The 20,698-nt window shown below is 47.3% G+C and overlaps 1 protein-coding gene across 8 annotated transcripts; it reads right to left on the reverse strand.

Moving 5' to 3' along the window:
• Positions 1 to 730: 730 nt before the first annotated feature.
• Positions 731 to 20,399, reverse strand: EEF1E1 (eukaryotic translation elongation factor 1 epsilon 1). 8 transcript variants are annotated; one of them, XM_005665556.4, is made up of 4 exons: positions 20,274 to 20,379; positions 15,699 to 15,899; positions 11,858 to 11,953; positions 731 to 3,117 (listed from the first exon to the last, which is right to left on the reverse strand). In XM_005665556.4, the coding sequence occupies exons 1-4, from the start codon at positions 20,358 to 20,360 to the stop codon at positions 2,989 to 2,991; spliced, it is 513 nt and encodes a 170-aa protein (XP_005665613.3). In that variant the 5' UTR covers positions 20,361 to 20,379; the 3' UTR covers positions 731 to 2,988.
• Positions 20,400 to 20,698: the final 299 nt, after the last annotated feature.

Genomic DNA, 20,698 nt, shown 5'->3' on the forward strand with positions numbered 1-20,698 from the left:
ATGTTAGAAAAAGTATATATAAATAAATGAAAAAGCTGTCCCTCACAATAATTCTAATTTGACTGCCTGTGAAATAGTTGGCTATTTCATCTTTTGGTGTGATATATGTGTACCTGATTGTAATAGGTCTGTTCATGCCTAATACCTCTGCTTAAATTTTTTTTTTTGTCTTTTGTTTTTTTAGGGCCACACCCACGGCAAATGGAAGCTGCCAGGCTAGGGGATCAATCGGGGCTGTAGCTGCTGGCCTACAACACAGCCACAGCAACGCGGGATCCAAGCCGCATCTGTGACCTACACCACAGCTCACGGCAACGCTGGATCCTTAACCCACTGAGTGAGACCAGGGATCAAACCCACGTCCTCATGGATACTAGTCAGGTTTGTTAACCACCGAGCCAAGAGGGGGAACTCCAAATATATACGTTTTTTCCTTTGCTTAAAATTTTTAATACATTTTTTTTGGGGGGGATTGAACCCATGCCACAACAGTGACCATGCTGGATTCCTAACCCACCAGGCCACCAGGGAACTCCTTATTGACATGTCTTTTTTTTTTTTTTTTCAGGGCTGTACCCGCAACATAAGGAGGGTCCCTGGTCTGACTGAGGTGCTGACCAGCATGTGGGTCAGTCTCTACTCTGCCCCAGCTCCTAAATTGACATGAGAATAAAGTGAATGTTGCCAAGCGTCTGATACAGAGCCCAAAACACAGCAGACACTCAGTAAATGGTATCTGATCATTTTTATTTATGTTTAAAGAATGCTGAGCAACTGGCAGCCTCCCCAAGGATGCTTTACATGCTGTTTCAGGAATCTGTTTATTACAAGATGTCAAATATAGAAGGGGCGTTCCCTTGAGGCACAGCAGGTTCCCTTGAGGATCTGGTGTCGACACTGCAGTGGCTTGGGTCACTGTTGTGGCAGAGGTTCCACTTTGGCCCTGGAACTCTCATATGCCTTGGGCACGGCCGGATTTAAAAACAACAAAAAAAATTGCAATGGATTATGGGATGAGGAGTGCTGCAGGAGTCTAGGATTTACAGGAAAATGGTGGAAAGGGCATCCACTTTTCAGAAGGAATGGCATAGACTTTTAGAGTTTTGCTGATCTTTCTGGAAAAAAAAACCAGTATGCTCTCTTTTTTCAACAGCTTGGAAGATGTAAGGATCAGAGAGTCTTCGACTGGTGAATAACACGACAGATTCATGTGTTAGCATGATCACAAGATGCTCTGCCAAGCTGTCTCATCTCAGATGGGGTTGCTGAACAGGTGCCTCAGACATGACCGGTGGAAAGAGGCTTGTGAATGTTATTTATTTATTTTGTCTTTTGTCTTTTTAGGGCCGTACCCGTGGCATATGGAGGTTCCCAGGCTAGGGGTCTAAATGAAGCTGTAGCTGCCGGCCTACACCACAGCCACAGCCACACCAGATCTGGGCTGCATCTGCCACCTACACCACAGCTCACAGCAACATTAGACCCCCGACCCACTGAAAGAGGCCAGGGATCGAACCCACATTCTCATGGATACTAGTCAGGCTCGTTAATCACTGAGCCACGACGGGAACTCCTGAATTGGTTAATATGACTTGATAAAACTGTCGGTTCTGGATCTTACAATCTTCCGTACAGTTTGTCTTTCTCGAATCACTTTCTGTGCCGGGCACTGTGCCAGGTCATTTTTATACATTTTCACTGCAAGTTAAGTCACCATCAGTCACTTTGACCTCTATTTCAGAGGAGGCATTCACATGCAATGACTCATCTGAGGTGTCATAACTAATATATGGTGAAGCTCATGTATTTGACTCCACTTGTTTCTCTGCATAGAGCATCAACAGCAGCCTTTCTAAATGCTGGTTTTCCGTTTAGAATAATCTAGTACCGAGTCCAAAATTCACGGGGTGGTAGGAATTTCCCATTGCTTTTCAGCTACTGCATATTCCAATAAACCCAACGACAACAAAAGAACCATCAACTCAAGGGAATGTATCTGAGTCCACTTCCCTCTAGGGCAGTGCAGGAGTTTAGCTTCAGCTCGGTGAACACTGACCACAGGAAAGAAAGAAACAAACAAAAAGAGATTTTCTCAACCATGTTTACTGGCGCACATAAATATCTGAAAACAAATCCATCTGTCTTCCCTTTTTTGCCTTCTTGGCACAATGTACTATAGTTCTTAATAAACAAAGCACTTAGAAATATTCAGAAGGGGAAAATGAATTTTAGAAGACGACGGAAGAGGTCAATAAATAGCCAAACATGTCAACCACTGGAAGGACTATTTTTTTCCTAAAAGCATTAAGCCACTGATTTATAAGCTTTCTTAAAATAAATTTCATCTATAAAAACAAGATAGTTTATACCTTGATCTCAAGTTTCGACAGCAGTTCAAGTTTTAAAAAAAAAGTTTTAAAAAAACTGCAAAATTTCAACTAAGGAACAAGTAAAACATTGGGACGCACGTATATGCTTTACAAATTCTGCCGGCTTCCACACATAAAGCACAACTGCGTACAGATGTACATTAGTCCTCTGGTCCAGAATACACTCTCCGTTTAAAATGTTTCACCACTCTTCTGCAGAGCACGGACGGCTTCTAGTGAGAACTAGTATATAGTCTGTTCTTGATGAAAACAACGCTAGACAGATGTTGTCTGATGCCTGGGTAATGCTGAATGTGACAAAACCAGCGAGACACATTAAGATATTTCTCCTTTTCTTGAACAGTCAGGTCAACCTGAGTAGAGATTAAAAACACACACACAACACAGACATTACATAAGCGCAACTATGAATATCATTTGGGTAGGAGCTAGAAATTGGGGGAAAAAAAACCAAAACAAAAAACCCTACAGTTTTCAAAGCCAAATATACTCAAGACAGGAGTGAAACAGTTCAGCCACTTGGAAGAGCTTTCTATTTGTTTGATGCTTTTATGTTCAATTCAGAACCAAAAGTACTTTATAGTGAAATCTGAAAAATTTACATTATACCAGGAGCTGGAGGACTGAAGAGTCTGGTTTTTGTTTTATTGGAAAGGAAAATGGGAGAAAGGGGGAGAATAGCTTCGGAAAGACTGAGACGGTTCTTTCTCCAATCTTCTTTGCAAACCTAAAATAAGAAAGGTTTACTGGCATCTAATATACTTGAGGAGGGCATATTATGTACACTCAAATATATATCTTTGTAGGTGACTGCTTCTTCCTACTAAACTCTGGGGGAAAACTTCACAGAAGAAGACAATGACCCATTGAATGTCAAGTGGTTATTGCTCAATTCCAGAAGGAAGGGCCACCTCTAGTTTTCCAGGGGTGGGTGTTTCAGATGAACAACAGGCCTTCTAAATTCTGTCTGCAAGAAGCTGAACTCTATCTCCAGAGGCGGGTGGTAGCAGTGCACACAATGACTATCAAGCTCCAAGGATGCCCAGAGATTCGATTAGAGAAAGATGCAATCAGAACCCTCGGCACCTCTCATTTCACAGGGCTCCAGCTTCCAAAATAGGTGATGTGGACTTTTCTCTGAGCCAAATCTTCAAATCATGAAGAGGTGTCAAGTAAGAAGCCAGCAGGACAGCCTCGGACCACGTAAGAGAAGTGATCTTGCGTCTCCTGCTGTTGATTCGTTTATTTAACATATTGCAAAAGTCTCCATAAAACTGACAGGGATGTTGACACAGAGAAGAACCCTCAGCCAGAACCCTTAGTGCTCTGCTAGCGGAGGGCCTCAGTGAGACGGATGTCCTTCAGAATTTAACATATACTTGTGCCTACAGGCAAACGTCCTGCAAAGCTACCAGGTCAACGAAACGGAAGGACAGGTCACTCCGGTGCCTGATAATTATTTGAGAGTAGAAACAGTATTAGCAATAAAATTAAAACGTAGATACGTCGTATTTTCTCAATAAATGTTTAACTGAACTTGTATTTTCATTTTACATTTACGATTATTTATTTACCATTTATTTTTTGTTGTTTTTCTTTTTGCTTTTCAGGGCTGTACCCACAGCACATGCAAGTTCCCAGGCTAGGGGTCCAATCGGAGCTGCAGCCGCTGGCCTACACCACAGCCACAGCCATGCGGGATCCGAGCCCCGTCTGCAACCCACACCACAGCTCACGGCAACGCCAGATCCTTAACCCACTGAGCAAGGCCAGGGATCGAACCCACGTCCTCATGGATCCTAGTCGGGTTCGTTACTGCTGAGCCACAACAGGAACTCTCCTCGAAGGCAATTTAAACAGAAAAACTGGGAGAAGCCATCGTGCTCTCCTCTTTGCCTCCATGACTTTAGGATACGACTGTTATCAATAGCTGGTCTGCTAGGATGACCTTTGGGGTCAAATGTCCACCTTTGTTGGACCAGTTTCCTTAAATTATGAGCAGGGAGAGTCTCGTTGTTACTGTTACATAAAGATTTAAGTTTCAGGTTTAAATCCCACATACAAGCTGCCATAAAAAATTACAAAAATAGGGAGTTCCCGCCATGGTTCAGCAGAAAGAAATCTGACTAGCATCCATGAGGACGCAGGTCTGATCCCTGGCCTGGCTCACTGGGTTAAAGATCCGGCACATTGCCATGAGCTGTGGTGTAGGCCACAGATTCGGCTGGCTCTGCCGTGGCTGTGGCTGTGGCGTAGGCCGGTGGCTACAGCTCCGACCCGATCCCTAGCCTGAGAACCTCCACATGCCTCGGAGTTGGCCCGAAAAAGCAAAAACGAAACAAAACAAAACACAGAAAATAAACTCATCCTGTTTAGGGGGTTGCAGGGTGGCATCTAGTTCTCAAAAATATGTCCCTCTGTTTACCTACAATATTGTTTAGGCCATGGCATGCAGATAAAAAAATCAACACATTAGTCAAGAACACTGGTAAGGAGTGTGTGTGTGTGTGTGTGTCTTTTTAGGGCCGAACCTGTGGCATATGGAAGTTCCCAAGCTGGGAGTCTAATCGGAGCTGTAGCTGCTGGCCTACACCACAGCCACTGCAATGCCAGAACTGAGCCACATCTGCCACCTACACCACAGCTCATGGAAACGCTGGATCCTTAAGCCACTGAGTGAGGCCAGGGATCAAACCCACAACCCCATGGTTCCTAGTGGGATTCAGTTCCACGGCGTCACAACAGGAACTCCAAGAATGCCTCTTTTAAATTTAAAAGTTACTTTTTATTAAAAGAGAATTCATGGTTTCGCATGTAAAGAAGTATTATTCCTAAGTATCTTGTGTGCTACACATAGGAGACACTTAAACAACCACTGTGGAATAAACCGAACATCAGACCATATTTCAAAGCATAAAACATGTACGTTCTTGGTAAAAGACCAAAGTCTTTGTTCTTTTTCTACATCTTTACCACACGTAAAACTCACCACTGAATTTAAAAATGAGAGATTTCTAAAATGTTCAACTGCTAGCAAATAAGTTGCAAATCTAACAGGAAATGGGACAAGTTTTCACTCATTCACGCATTCATACGTACCTACATAGATACATAAAATTCAAAACCAACTTCAGTAGACCTCTTTACTGACAGTTCCAGCAAACAGAAGTAACCAGAATTACTCCAATTTGATCTCATGTCAGCTGCTGAAATATCCAATGACTCAAATGTGACTGCTTACAATGGAGCCTTTTCAGGACTCTTTTGTTTGAAAAAGACTCTACTCAGCTGTTTTCTGAAATGTCATTTCTTAGAATGAACCCAAGAGCCCGGAGAAGAAAGCAGTTCCAGACAATGAGGTCCCGACGCCTGTCTGGTCTGCGTTCGAGCTGTTCACCCAGATTTTGCATCAGGGGGAGAGGCCAGAGCCTGTTGACCATGTGCATTTCAGACAGCGCTGCCATCACAGAAACATGCTGCCACCAGGCCTGCTACTAAAGAAAACAACAACAAACTACCACACTCGGCAAAATCAATATTCTCCAACTTCAAAATTTCACATTTTCACTCTCCGGTGTAAAGGCTCAGTCTCTAGAACCACAGCATGAAAATGATTTTTATTCCAAGAGCTTCTAACGTTGCTTCTAACATTTCCTAATTTATCCCAATCATTTTTAACGAGATGATCTACTGTCCATTTGTCTACTGGCCCTCAGAAAATGTGGCTACAGATACAGCACTTTTCCAGAAGGATCTGGCTACACTGAACCTTTTGGTTCAGACTTTGGAGCTTGTCTTTAAGAGTCCGAGGAAGCTATGACTGGAGAGCTCCCCTCCTTCTTCGGCGGACGACGTGTTACTGAATGGACCGTAAACAGAGAAACAAACAAACGCAGCCGCCGGCACCACCAAACTCACATTTTTGACAGCTTTTGGGATGGGATCCCCACCAACTATTTTACTCACAACACTGGTTTTCTATCATCCCTTCCAGGTGACTGTTTTTTTTTTTCCTTCTCTTTTTTTCTAACAGGAAACCCAGTGCGATTGTCTGGTAACCATTTCCTGCTCCTTACTGGCCTGCGTGCCAGTGTGTCTACGCGATGCTTGGCTCTTTCGACCTAATCATTCCTTTTAATTTACACTGGCACTCGTGAACTAGTGTGAACTTTAAAGCTCAAGAGATAATGTTCTTAGTCACTAGGTTTCCCATGCAGACAGGGGAGAAGCTCTCTCAGGGGCCCGTTCCAGGAGGGCGGGGGGGATGCTGGTCTGTTGTCTTTCCAACTGGCCCCAGGTTACCTCTGGGACGTGCTTTAGGGGTGGATTCTGGATTGTTCTGCAGCTCTTTCTTTTACTTCTCCTTTCTTTGAGAAAGAAGGACACCTCCCCTGGCGCTCCAAACTCCAAAACAAATATATTTCAATTGATAACAGTCTTACGGTCAGCAGCACACACCCCTACAGAGAACCTGAATAATCTTGGGTGACAGCCTGTTCACAGGCTGAGATCACCCTGAGAAAGCACTGCGTCGCTGCAGTGACAATAACGGGCCACAGTCACGGGCAGCGTAACAAAGAACAGTGTGATAATCCTCAGAGGGAAGCAAGCGAGAGACCGGCTCTCACAGGGTAACTCAGCCACGAGTGCAATCCAGCTCACGCGGCAACCAAACAGCGTAATTATTTGATGACCTGAAGGTTCCCAATGCTGTTTTGGGCACTGTGCTGATCCCATATTAAGTATCTAAAAACGAGAACACGTAAGTGAAGGAACACGAGGGCAAACATAAACACACTTCGAAGGCCAACAAAGCACCAGAAGCCGCGTCTGACGCACGTGAGCTCGTGCTGGGTCTGCACCTCACATCGACCCTCCTGCATCCAATGCCCAGGAAGCATTTTTTCCCATTGGGGCTTTATCTGCACCACAGTGCGGGGCGGTCACAGCACAGGCACCGTCAGGGAGGCCTGCTCCTGACAGGCCTTTATTCCTCCCAGGTGCTCTGCCTGCACGTGGACGAGGGCGGGAGAGAGGCTGTGGCTATAGACTCCTTTCATGAACCCACAGGGATGGTGAGCAGTGACTTACATGTTATTCCACTCTTTTTTTTTTTTTTTTTTTTTTTGCTTTTTAGGGCTACACCTGCGGCATATGGAGGTTCCCAGGCTAGGGATCGAATCGGAGCTGTAGCTGCTGGCCTACACCAGAGCCACAGCAACACCAGATCTGAGCTGCATCTTCGACCTACACCACAGCTCACGGCAATGCCAGACCCTTAACCCACTGAGCGAGGTCAGGGATCAAACCCACATCCTCACGGATACTAGTCGGATTCATTTCCACTGTGCCACAGTGGGAACTGCCCCCGCTTTTTCCCTTCCATTTTTGGTCACCCCTCAGCATATGGAGTTCCCCAGCCAGGGATCAGGTCTGAGCTGCAGCTGCAACCTATGCACCAGCTGGGGCCATTGGCAGATACTTTAACCACTGTGCCGGGCCGGGGACTGAACCTGTGTCCCAGGGCTGGAGAGACGCCATTAACACCCCTGCACCACAGCGGGAACTCCCCATTCAACTTTGTTTTGAAAATGTAAGCATGATACCCTTACCTACAGTACTGCAGCCACTACATATAAAGCGGATATACCAGGAGGATACTCTATTCTCAAACCAGGGGCACAGATCACTGCATATGGTTAGGAGAACCCTAGCTCTGAAAGGCAGCATCGAATGAAGCACTTCTAAGCTGCGGGAAAACCAAACGCCCCTGCGGGCACCCGGACTCCCCGGGGACAGCCTGGCGGCTGGGGCCCCGATGCTCCGCATTATGGAATCCTGGCCTTGTTCTCTCTGCTGCCAAAGGCTTTCCACCCAGGCTGCCTCCTTTTCAGAGGGTTTCCTTTTCCTACCGCATGACCTGTATTCACCCGAGAAGGGAAAAATGTAAAAACGTATAATCTGGTTTGCAAGAGTCACACTTCATTATTGTGCTTTTTTAACTAGATGGGAGAAGCGCTGTCCTTCTCAGCAGCAGCCTGAGGCTTCACTAAGCCAGACCTTGGACGGTCCTCACGGCCGGCACTAGCTCCTGGAAGGCACCACGTGTGAGACAGAGATGACATCTCCCCAACACCAAGCTTTAAAATTAAGTAAGGCCCCCTTTAAGTGCCTGTGAAATGTCACCAAGTGCGTGGCTGCTGCTCTGAGGGGTCAGTTATTCCTGCTCCCCTCCCGGGCGGCCGTGCCCGCAGCTGCACACTCTCACTCAAATCAAGTGATGGACTCCTCCAAGTTGAAAGACAGGGTCTGCCACGGGGACAGACACCTGGATACCGTAAGAGCAAACCCTTTTTACCTTGGGGGCTTTGTGCATTTTGAAATAAGGTAAGTTATGCCATGTCCCCATTCTAAATTCAAAATGCTCCTAAAATATTTGACTCTAGAATGGAGTAAGAAGAGGCTGGCGTGAGCAGAGGATTTCAGCTCTCCTTAGACTGTCTTCGCATTTAAATAGGACTACTTTAGACATTAATTATTTTGGAGTATGTAACTAAAGACTAGACTCTCACGATAAACACAGGCTGCTTAAAAGAGGAAATATAAAGAGGGTGAGATTACTCAATCTTGCTCTTCTCAAGAAGCACTTGGCAGAATTCCCGCTGTGGGGCAAAGGGTTAGAAATTCAACTGCAGCAGCTCAGGTCATGACAGAGGTACAGGTCTGAGCCCTGGCCTGGCACAATGAATTAAAGGATCTGGCATTGCCTCGGTTGTGCCATAGGTGGCAGCTGCAACTTGGATTCAATTGCTGGCCCAGGAACTTCCATATGCCACGAATGCAGCCATTAAAAAAAAAAAATTAATAAAATAAAATAAAAAGGCACTTAGCAGCATTAAGCACTGTGCCAGGAGCTGGAGGGGCATGAAAAGAAACATGACCCGATTCTCCTCCATCTCCTTATTTTGCTTTAAACCAAGTCATATCCCCCCCAAGTCGGGGAAGTTGGTCCTGCTTTGCTCCCGGTGCCCCAGGGTAATATTTAACAGCCTTCCCTTCATTATCAAAAGTGCTGTTTTGGAAGGGAAATTATAGGGCCATTCCACTTAGAAGCAATGCTTTTAGCCAAATTTACCATAAGCCTTCTAAAAGGATGAAAATTCCCCAGAACAGCCGAAGCCATCCAGACTTTGCTGATGTGTCCCTGACAACGTCACGATTCTACGCTGCCTCTTTATTCGCATAATATTCCAATCAGAGATTCACCCTAGATTCCATTCTCTCTTATTCACTAATTGTTTTCATGCCAAACAGTCTCATCTCTTTGATGAGACCAACAGTTGCCTGAAAAGAGAGCTGTCTCCCTTTTCTATGGCCCTCGAGGAGTGTCTGGGGCGCAGGCAGCAAGCTCTCCGGACGCAAGCCGGAACCGGGAGAGCAGGATGCTGAACCAGGGGTCGTCCCAGGCCACTGCAGGGACCTCACAGAACTCAGTCACTCAGAGCTTAGAGAAGTGATGCGTAGTAGGCCAAGTAAACCCGAATCCTGGAATTCTGGCTGGAGTGCGGGATGAGAGCAACGATCACACGTGACTGGGGAATTTTCCTTTCCACACGTTCTGATGCTGGGACGTCTCAGCCCTCCTGGAAACGGAACTGTGTCTTTTCACAAGGCACTCAATGTTCTGAAGCAGGCATTTCCTTCTCTGGAACAGGAGGGTTAAAACCACTAGCCCTGCTGCCTTTGGAGTGATGAGGTACAGACAACAAATACGCAACTCTGTCATATGTAACAGGGGGACCTGAGCTAGTTCTGGTGCCCGGTGTGCAGGGAGGGAGGGTGGATGGATGCCGCCAGGCACGGGTGTCACCAGTGTAGACCGCTAGCATGTGGCTCCGTGGTTTGTAATCAGAGAGAACGTTTCCAACAACTGCAGCTCGGAGTGAGATGAGCCCAAGCCCAGGGTCCTGGGGGTGCCATGGAGGCAGAGGAGGGGGCACTTCCATGAGCAGAAGGTGCCCAGGGGAGGAGATGCCAGGGAAGGCCTGTGGCAGTCCTGGGAGGAAGGCTCTCCCAGTGCAGGGAGGAGGAGCTGCTTCGTTATTTTGAGAAAGAAAAAGACACGTTCAGAAGGGAAATTGCTGCAGCGGCCGGAAAGACGGAGGAGACAGGTGGCAGGAGGCCATGGCCACAGTCCCGACAGAAGAGCCTGAGTCCTGGAACCGGGGCAGGGTCACCCGGGGTCACAGGAAGAGACCCCAGGAGGAGCACCCAGGAGGCAGAAACAGGACTGGCTGGATGGGATGCGAGAGGCACAGAAAATAGAAAAACGTCTGGGTTGCTTCTTCCAAGGGGGGAAGGTGGGCAGTGAAGGGATGTTTGGGGTGAAGCGCTCGTGTAAGGCCAAGGGAGTTCCTGTGGTGGCTCAGGGGTCAAGAACCCAACTAGGATCCATGAAGGTGCGTGTTCGATCCCTGGCCTCGCTCCGTGGGTTAAGGGTCCGGCATTTTGCTGTGAGCTGTGGTGTGGGTCGCAGACACGGCTCGGATCCCGAGTTGCGGTGGCTGTGGTGTAGGCTGGCAGCTACAGCTCTGAGTAGACCCCTGGCCTAGGAACCTCCATATGCCATGGGTGAGGCCCTGAAAGGACAAAAGACAAAAAAAAAAAAAAAAAAAAAATCTGGGACAAGATCCACAAAAGGGGCAGGAGAGGGGGTAGGAGGCTGGAGGCATGGATTAGTGGAGGAAGAGCCTTTCGGAAAAAGGAGGTGAGAGATGAGGACGTGCCTGGGATGCTCACAGCCCCATCTTCCTCCCTCAGGGATGCGGGCTGTGACCCTGACGGCAGATATTCCTTCTGGAGGAAGGAAGAGGCGCTGGGTCTGCGGGAAAGGGCTCTGGGCGAGCCCAGCTGCAACAGGATGGGGTAAAGGTACCTTGACACCAACCTGCAGCTGCGTGGTTTCTCAGTGGGAGAGAGGGCTGAAGGCGGTAATGGACGGACCAAGAGCGGGGGAGTCAAGTTACACAAAAGGGGATCCAGGCAGGATGAGGAAGAAAGCCAACAGCTTTGGAAGAAGGGAAGGCGCCGCCTGACTTCAGACAACCACGGGACTAGGGAATGAAGTGAGGAGATGAGAGGCTGCACGGAAAGGAGGGGCTGCAACCAGGCCGCCAGGTGGCAGGGGCATGTGGGTCCAGCAGAGGGGAGCATCGTGGCCAGCGCGTGGCAAGAAAGGGAGCTGGGAAGAAAAGCAGGAGCAAGAAGAGGAATCGAGCAGGTCAAGGAACAGGAAACCCCTACGACTGATGGATACACGGGAAGGAATATTTGCATTAGGTACCTCGTATAAAGAGAATGCCTTTCGTTTTTGTTTGGTAAGTTGAAAAATGCCAATTTGATTTCAAGTCAAGACAGACAAAAAAATCATTCTAAACAAAAACGGCAGTAACTATTCAAATACTCACAATAAAGCGATGAAGTCCATAGTATAACAGGATATCTGCTAACGTGAAGTTATAGCCTGTAAGGTAGACTTTATCTTCAAGATATGAATTGAGATCCTACAAAAAAATAACAAAATATTAATTAATTAATTAATTATTTTTGTCTTTTTGCCTTTCCTAGGGCTGCTCCTGTGGCATATGGAGGTTCCCAGGCTAGGGGTCTAATCGGATCTGCAGCCTCCGGCCTACACCACAGCCACAGCAACTCAGGATCCGAGCTGCGTCTGCAACCTACACCACAGCTCATGGCAACACCAGATCCTTAACCCACTGAGCGAGGCCAGGGATCACACCCACAACCCCATGGTTCCTAATCAGATTTGTTAACCACCGAGCCATGACGGGAACTCCAACAATATACTAATTTAAAAAACAACAATAAAGTTAACTACCATCCATTTAAAACATTTAGAACATTTAGAAGGCTGGAGTTCCGTTGTGGCTCAGTTGTCTTTTCATATGCTTATTAGCTCTGTATATCCTCTCTGGAGACTTGCCTACTCAAGTCCTTCGTTCATTTTTTAAAAAAATTTAAATGGATGCACCTGGGGCATATGGAAGTCCACTGGCCAGGGACTGAATCTAAGCCACAGCTGTGACCTACACCACAAGTGCAGCAATGCTGGATCCATTAACCCACTGCACCAGGCTGGGGATCAAACCCATACCTCTGCAGCAACCTGGGCCGCTGCCGTTGGATTCTTAACCCAGTGGCCACAGCAGGAACTCCAAGTAAGCAAATTTTTAAAAATAATGAATGTGCTCATAACCCATTATGAAAAAAAATGCCACAGCATCAATAATGTCAAGGAAAAAAATGCAAAGTAAACAAAAAGATCACTTTTTGGTTTCTTTTGGTAGTAAAATTGGGGTGGTAAAGGAGGAAAGGGGTCCATGTCAGCAAGGGTTTTGTGGAAGAGGCCAAACTGCAATAATGTATTTTTCTGGAAGGCAAACGAACAACACAGCCTTAAAAGCATGTCCAGCTTTAGTCTAGTAATTTCCCTTGCAGGAGTGTAGCCTAAATGAAACAAATGGGAATGTGTTAAAATATTTAACAGATATTTACTAAATTAAACGGGGATAGACTAAATTCTGGCACAACACATGATGGAACGCTAACAGGTTATCAAAGGTAAGTTAAGTTAATATTTACAGTTTTGCAAAGACGTTCATGACATACTGTCAGTGAACAAAACACCCCAAGTTACAGTGTCCGATGGCTGTCCATCCAAAAAACAAAACACACACACATCTAATGAAAGAAAAAGCATGTGCAGAACACAAAAGGAATTCAATAATGCAACATCTGATGACTGAGCATAAGTGTTATTAACAGGTCAGCTCTCTCTTGATGGTGGGACTGTGAATGTTTGAAATTTCTTTTATTTGCCTTTTTTTTGGTTTTTTTTTTGCTTTTTAGGGCCACACCCGTGGCATATGGAAGTTCCCAGGCTAGGGGTTGAACTGGAGCTGCAGCTGCCGGCCTAGCCACAGCCACAGCAACGCGGGCTCCGAGCCGTGTCTGCCACCTACACCACAGCTCACGGCAACACAACGCTGGATCCCCCATCCACTGAGTGAGGCCAGGGATCGAACTTGCATCCCCACGGATACAGTCGGATTCCTTTCCGCTGAGCCAAAACGGGAACGCCTATTTGCTTATTTATATTTCCTAAAGTTCCATAATAAACACTGCCTTGAAAATAAAAATGCTACCATGAAACAGCAAAAACCGATGTAAAACAGAAGACAACCTTTCCTCAACCGCGGGCACACGGCCCAGAACCACACTGCAGGCGTTACACATGCGCTGGTCTCCCCCGCTGGTCTGAGGTCTGTGAGGGCAGAGGGTGGGCCTAACAGTCACTGTTCCATCAGCTGCTCAGACCAAACCTGACTCATCACCATAGGTACAGATGAGCAAACAGGGGCAGAGCAAGGACGACAGCCCAACGCACCCAGTGCCTCAGATATTAAAAAAAAAATAGGCAGTATCTACAGTCAGCTTCTCCGGTTGAAATTTCAGATAATGATGTTAAATATCCCAGATACAACACTTTGGCAGAATTAAGTCTATGCTCCTAAGACCAAATCGATGAATCCAGCTTTTGAACTGCTATACCCAATTCAATGAAATCCTGCTTGTAGAGGTCAGAATTAAATACATTATTTACTAATGCCTTGTTTTGGAAAACCGTAAGAGAGGTCATATTTCCTTTTTATCTGCCTGAAATCTCACGTGCACTGAGAGGGTCCCTTTGGAAAGGCTGCCCAATGGATGTTTAAGAATGAGTAGCTGGAGTTCCCCTGTGGCTCAGCGGGTTAAGAACTAGTATCCGTGAGGATGCGTATTTGATCCCTGGCCTCGCTCAGTGGGTTAAGGAGCCAGAGTTGCCATGAGCTGTGGTGTAGGTCACAGACATGGCTCGGATCTGGCGTTGCTGTGGCTGTGGAGTAGGCTGGCAGCTGTAGCTCCGATTCGACCTCTAGCCTGGGAACCTCCATGTGTCTCGGGTGCAGCTCTAGAAAAAAGAAAAAAAGAAAAAGAAAGAATACAGTTTAGATCACTTCCTCCAGAATGATCAATGAAAAACTTTCAGTACCATAAGATCTGCTTGTACAACTTACATGACCAACTTGCATTAGGTTATAATCGGAATAAAATTAGGAAACAGAAGGGATTCCCACAATGACATGGTTGTTTGGGAGACCACTAAGGTTCCTTCACATTTTTAGCTTTAAAAAATTTTTATTTTATTTTTTTCTTTAGGGCTGCATCCACGGCATATGGAGGTTCCCAGGCTAGGAGTCTAATTGGAGTTGAATTACACCACAGCCACAGCGATGCAATCTGAGCTGTGTCTGTGACCTACACCACAGGTCATGGCAGCTCAGGATCCTTAACGCACTGAGCGAGGCCGGGGATCGAACCTGCATCCTCATGGACACTGTGTTGGGTTCTTCAGCTGCTGAGCCACAACCCAAATGCCTGCTTTATTTTTATGTAAGTAATTAACAAATATAATTTTATGTGGAAAGCTTTTCACGCTTGATGACTCTGCAGCCACATTCAGTTTATATCAATAGATTCTTTTATTTTAATTTGCCTTCTTTAGAAAGAAAATACAAATCCTAAAGCAATAAGTCTCAAGGGAGGGCAACATGGGCTTTCTCAGGCCAAGTGGACAGCTTTTTTCAAACTACAACTCCCAAGATTCCGATTCCCCGTTGCCTTTAAGAAAAGACTTTATTGCTCAGGGAAACACGACTGCCGAGTAGGGGGAATAAGTGTCAAGCCATCATATGAAAAAACCATGCAAAGCTGTTACCACTGACTACGACGAGTGCTTGGAAGGAAAGGCACAGGGGTTGTGTAGGAGAGAAAAGCAGTTAGAACAGGAGCTGCACCTGCTTGTTTGTTTGGTTTTTGTTCTGGCTGCAAACGTGGCATGTGGGAGTTCGACGGCCAGGGACTGAACCCGAGCCAGAGCAATGACCCGAGCCACAGCAGTGACCAAGCTGGATCCCTAACTTCGAGACCACCAGGGAACTCCTGCATCTGCTTTAGAGACAGGGAGCCGAGGACGAGGCTGAGGAAGAGGCCCTGGTGCTGAGGGCTGAACGGAGGGGCTGGCAGCGTCTGATGGAGGCAAAGATAAGCACAGGGCCAAACTCTCAGGAGGCGGGAGGAGACGTGTAAAGAAGGCCAAGCGCTTCAGCGGCCGAAGCTCAGGGAAGAGCGGTCCCTGTTATTATCAGCAGCGCTCGCCTTCCAGCCTCTAAAGGGAAGTCGCCATACCTTCAACACAGTGCGGATGTCGTCTTTGCTGGACTGCCCATCCACGCGCGTGACCCTGAACTCTAGCCACTGCTGCACCACTGCCTTTTCCTCTGCCGAGCTCCCCAGCAGATGCTCCTTGTTGGCCTGCTTGACCAGGTGAGCGGCTATGGTGGTCAACCCCGTCAGACTCGGACCACTGTTTGTTTGAAGAACTGGGATCTGAAAACAAAAACAACAACAAAAAAACAAGAGTTCTTCCGAGAAACTGGAAAAACAATTGCCACCGTGACTGTAAGGTCTAAGGAACCATGAAATAAACTGTTTTCTCAAATACTCTAAGATATTAAATTACATACCAACGAGGTCAGGAAAACAGCAGTTATCTGATTACCTTTGATAACAGATGCCTGCCAATGGGATACTAGTAATTACAGGTTAGTAATTATCAGCATAGTGTTTCTACATAATTTATAATTATGTATGTACAAAAAGAGAAAATGGAAATTCTAATAATACCGCATTAATTTCAATCCAGATTACCCATTCTCTCTTTTAGCAAGGTGAACGAACATACTTAAATAAGCCCAACTTCTGTAATAACAAAAATAAACAATTTTTTTTTTTTCTTTTTATGGCTGCTCCTGTGGCATATAGAAGTTCCTGGGCTAGGGGTCAAATCGGAGCTGTAGCTGCCGGCTACACCACAGCTGCAGCAACACCTGATCTGACCTGAGTTAGATCCTTAACCCACTAAGTGAGGCCACCAGGGATCGAAACCACATCCTCACAGAGACCACGTTGGGTCCTTAACCTGCTGAGCCACAACAGGAACTCCTAAATGTTCTTGACGCATAACTAAATGGAGCGTTTTGATAAATCTTAAAAGAAAATGTAGGAATTCCCTGGTGGCTCAGTGGGTTAGGGACGTGGCATTGTCACTGCGGTGGCTCAGGGCTGCTGCTGGGGTACGGGTTTGATCCCTGGCCGAGGAACTTCCACATGCCGTGGGTGCTGCAAAACAAAAAGAAAAGGGAGAAAGAAAAAAAATGCCAAGTATCACCAATGGGGAGACTATCCAATTATAAATAACAAGGATACGATCTAACCGGCCTCAGAAAACCAAGAGAATTATTCCCCAGGAAGATGGCTGCTCTTTTCACCATGAAAACAGTATCCGGAACTCAGACAGTTTTTTAATTTATTTTTTTCCTAGGGCCGCACCCGCAGCACGTGGAGGTTCCTAGGCTAGGGGTCGAATCCGAGCTGTAGCTGCCAGCCTACACCACAGCCCCAGCCATGCCAGATCCAAGCTGCGTCTGCAACCTACACCACAGCTCACGGCAACGCTGGATCTTTAACCCACTGCACAAGGCCAGGGATGGAACCCGCAACCTCATGGTTCCAAGTCGGATTCCTTAACCACTGAGCCACGACGGGAACGCCTCAGACAGTTATTTACACTGTGCAGGGCCCTCTCACACCCGGGCAACAGGAGCATGGGAGCTATATGGGGAGATTAACATTTTATGGATACAGATTCAAAGGTTACCTCCTAAAAGCTAAAGGAAGTAACTAAAGGTCGTCTCAGCTTTCCACTTCCTCACCAGCTACTTTCCATTCACTACGCAGCTCCCTCAACTCCCCAATAACTTCCTTAAAAAAAAAAAAAAAATGCATTAAAGGAAAACAAGATACAAGTCACTGGAGGGGCCGCCAATGTTCCATTCCTTGCCTGGGTGGGGACTCGCTTTACTGCAGGTGACTCACTGAGATGTGTGTGCTGAAGGAAGGAAAGCGCTCACAGGTGCTGAGTGAAGGGGAAAATGACAATTCTAAAGAGAATCACGTGTAAAAATAGATAAATTACCCACAACCCCATCACACTAACTCAAAAAACTCCCAGTTTCTTTCTTTCTGGCCATACCTGTGGCATATGGAAGTTCCCAGGCTAGGGGATGAATCAAAGCTGCAGCTGCCGGCCCACCCCACAGCCACAGCAAGGCCAGATCCCAGCGGTGTCTGCAACCTACACTGCAGCTCAGAGCAACACTGGATCCTGAACCTGCTGAACAAGGCCAGGGATCAAGCCAGCATCCTCATGGATACTAGCCGGGTTCTTAACCCAGAGTCACCACAGGAACTCCCGCAGTTACGTTCTCATCAAATCATGACATCTTCTGAGACAGGTAAGTGACTGCATCCTCAGTTCACAGACAAAGAACCAAGGCCACCAGGTTGGCAATGGTGGCATCAGGGTTTGCATAAAGCACCAGTGACCTGGAAGTTCATTCTCTTTCCTTTACACATCCTAAGCAGGCAGACCTTATGTAGTTGAGATCTTGAGACACACACACTATTTCACATTCATTTTAAGGTTCCATGGTCTTTAAAGCAATCACTTTCAATGGCTACATAAATAATATTCCAATGTGCTGATGCATCACAATTGAACAACCATTCTTCTAGAGCTGGATTCCTGGAGTGTTTTCAATTTTTTTTTTTTTCTTTTTTGGCCACCCTGCAGCCAGGGATCAGATCCAAGCCTCGGTAGTGACCCATGCTGCAGCTGTGGCAACACTGGATCCTTAAGCCACTGTGCTGGGCCAGGGATTGAATCTGCATCTCAGTGCTGCAGAGATGCTGCCAAACCCGTTGTGAAACAGCTAGAACTCCATTTTCAAATTTTAATTATTATTGATAGTATTGTGGAGAATGCCTTATTGCTGGCTTATTGCTGTCAGTTGTCTTCCCCTCAAATGAAGGAATCATATAGCCTCATCTCTTTTCCTAAACACATTAACAGAAACTTTCAATAGCCTCCCTCCGCTTAAGGAAAAAAAAAAAAGTGTTTTTTTGGTTTTTTTTGTTTGGTCTTTTGTCTTTTCTAGGGCCACACCCACAGCACCTGGAGGTTCCCAGGCTAGAGGCCCAATCAGAGCTGTAGCTGCCAGCCTACACCACAGCTCATGGCAACACCGGATCCTTAACCCACTGAGTGAGGCCAGGGATCGAATCCGCAACCTCATCGCTCCTAGTCAGATTCGTTAACCACTGAGCCACAACGGGAACTCCAAAAAAAAAAAAAAAAAAAAAAAAAAAAAAGTTTTAATTCTAAACTCCACAGCCCTCAGCATAGGGCTCCGCACTATAATTCTGGGCTTGCTTCGCACTGCGTCATTCACGATCCTGTCCATCATACGTTCATCACACTGTTATCCCATCTACGTGTCATCCCAAATTACCCAACCTTTCATAGTTTATTCGTCTTACACATGTCAAACACGAGCTCTTCATGAAGTTTGCAAACCCATTTCTTTGGTTTTGTTTTGGTTTTTGGGTGCGCCCTGGCACTCAAAAGTTCCCAGGCCTGGGATGGAACCTGAGCCACAGCAGTGATGAGGCTGGATACCTAACTTCCAGAACACCAGGCAGTGGGTTCCTTAAAAAACAAAAACAAAAACAAAACAAAACAAAACAAAACCAGAACCAACTGGGAGTAGTGGCAGAGGGGAGGAATCAGCAGGAGGCCAGAGGAAAAAGCAAAAGCAGGCCAGTCTGGCTCCAGTGCCTACTCTGCACCACTTGGTGGGCTGCTCTTAGGTTAAGTCCTGCATCCTCTCCTTCAGTTTCACACTACAACACGACTGGAGTTCCTGCTGTGCCGCAGCGGGTTAAGGATCTGGTGGCGAGGTGAGGCACCTCCCTGGCTTGGGCACCTCCATATGCCACGGGTGCGGTCAGCAAAACAACTACAACACAACTGTTCTGGAGTCGAGATTTTAACAGGGATCAAATGAAGAACAGAAAAAGAAACAAGTATCATCTAGGAAAAAAAAAAAAAATCTCAAAGGAGCGAACCCCGTGTATATATCCAAAGTGGTCTTCCTACATTCTCCTCCTCCAATACATTCATTCCATCCCTCGCAAACGCCACCTTTATAAAACAGAAACGTCCTTAAGGCCCTTAGAAATCAGAATCCTTGTACCTTCCCAGGTAATCTCACTCCGCGGAACCTTCTCCCTCTCGCACGTTGCACATTTAATCTAAAAAGGCCTCAGAAAAGCTGAATCTCCCAGTTTGGGCCAATAGGTGATCTCCCGGCCATCTAGCTTCGATGCAGCACTTTTCGGGAGGGTGACAAGAATAGCTGCATCGTCTGTCCACCCAGCTGAAAACCAAGCTTCCTGAGCGGAGGGCACGTCCGCCGGGACCACTGCTGCATCCCCCAGTCCTGGCACTGTGTCCTTGGCACGCGGTTCGCTCGCAGCAGTTGCGTAATTCCAAACGAAAGGTACCATTACAGTGAACGCTCCGACTGAATGCACACGCGGGGCCTCCAGCCTGGCCTAAGGGCTCTCTGAGGACCCCCTCGCTTTCCCAGAACGGCATGATGACAACTTCGCAGGAGGAACGTTCAGGCCAAGCTCCTCCGGCAGCGAGGGCCGCAGGAGGAGACCGGGGGAAGCAGACACGTGGGGAGGTGAGGGCGGCAGCCTCACTCGCCGCCTCCGCCCGCCGGCCGGATCCTCCCCGGGCCCGGCAGGCCTCGCTCCCGCCCACCTCTCCCCCTCCGCGCCGCCTCCGCTTCTCACCTGGCGCTCGCCCTGGGCGCTGTATTTGTTCCCTTTACTCAGCCCCAGAGACTTCTCCAGCAGCGTCAACTCAGCGGCCGCCGCCATCTTCCGGCTCCGAGCTCTCGGCAGGGGCGGGACCAGGTCAGCAAGGATCTCCTGCACTGGCTGAGAGGGACGTCCCGTTCCCTCCAACGTCACCTTCTATTGGCTGAGCGTAGGGGGGCGTGGAACGTGTTCCCGGCGAGGAGGCGGGACCAAGAGAGGGGGCGGGGCCTAAAGAGGGGTGCGTGACAGATGGGGAGGAGCTGGCAAACCTCCGCTCTCGGATCAGGATTGGCGGTGGAATTTAAATTTGAGGATTATGCAAAGGGCACTGTGGCTGTAGGGGTTCGATCCCTGACCGGGGAACTTCCACAAGCCAGGAGTGCGAGCACCTCTCCCCC

The sequence above is a fragment of the Sus scrofa genome, chromosome 7, assembly GCF_054392235.1.
Source record: "Sus scrofa isolate SSC_HxYL_T2T_F1_AM1 chromosome 7, Sscrofa_HxYL_maternal_Yorkshire_Landrace_v2.0, whole genome shotgun sequence".
Classification (NCBI taxonomy): domain Eukaryota; kingdom Metazoa; phylum Chordata; class Mammalia; order Artiodactyla; family Suidae; genus Sus; species Sus scrofa.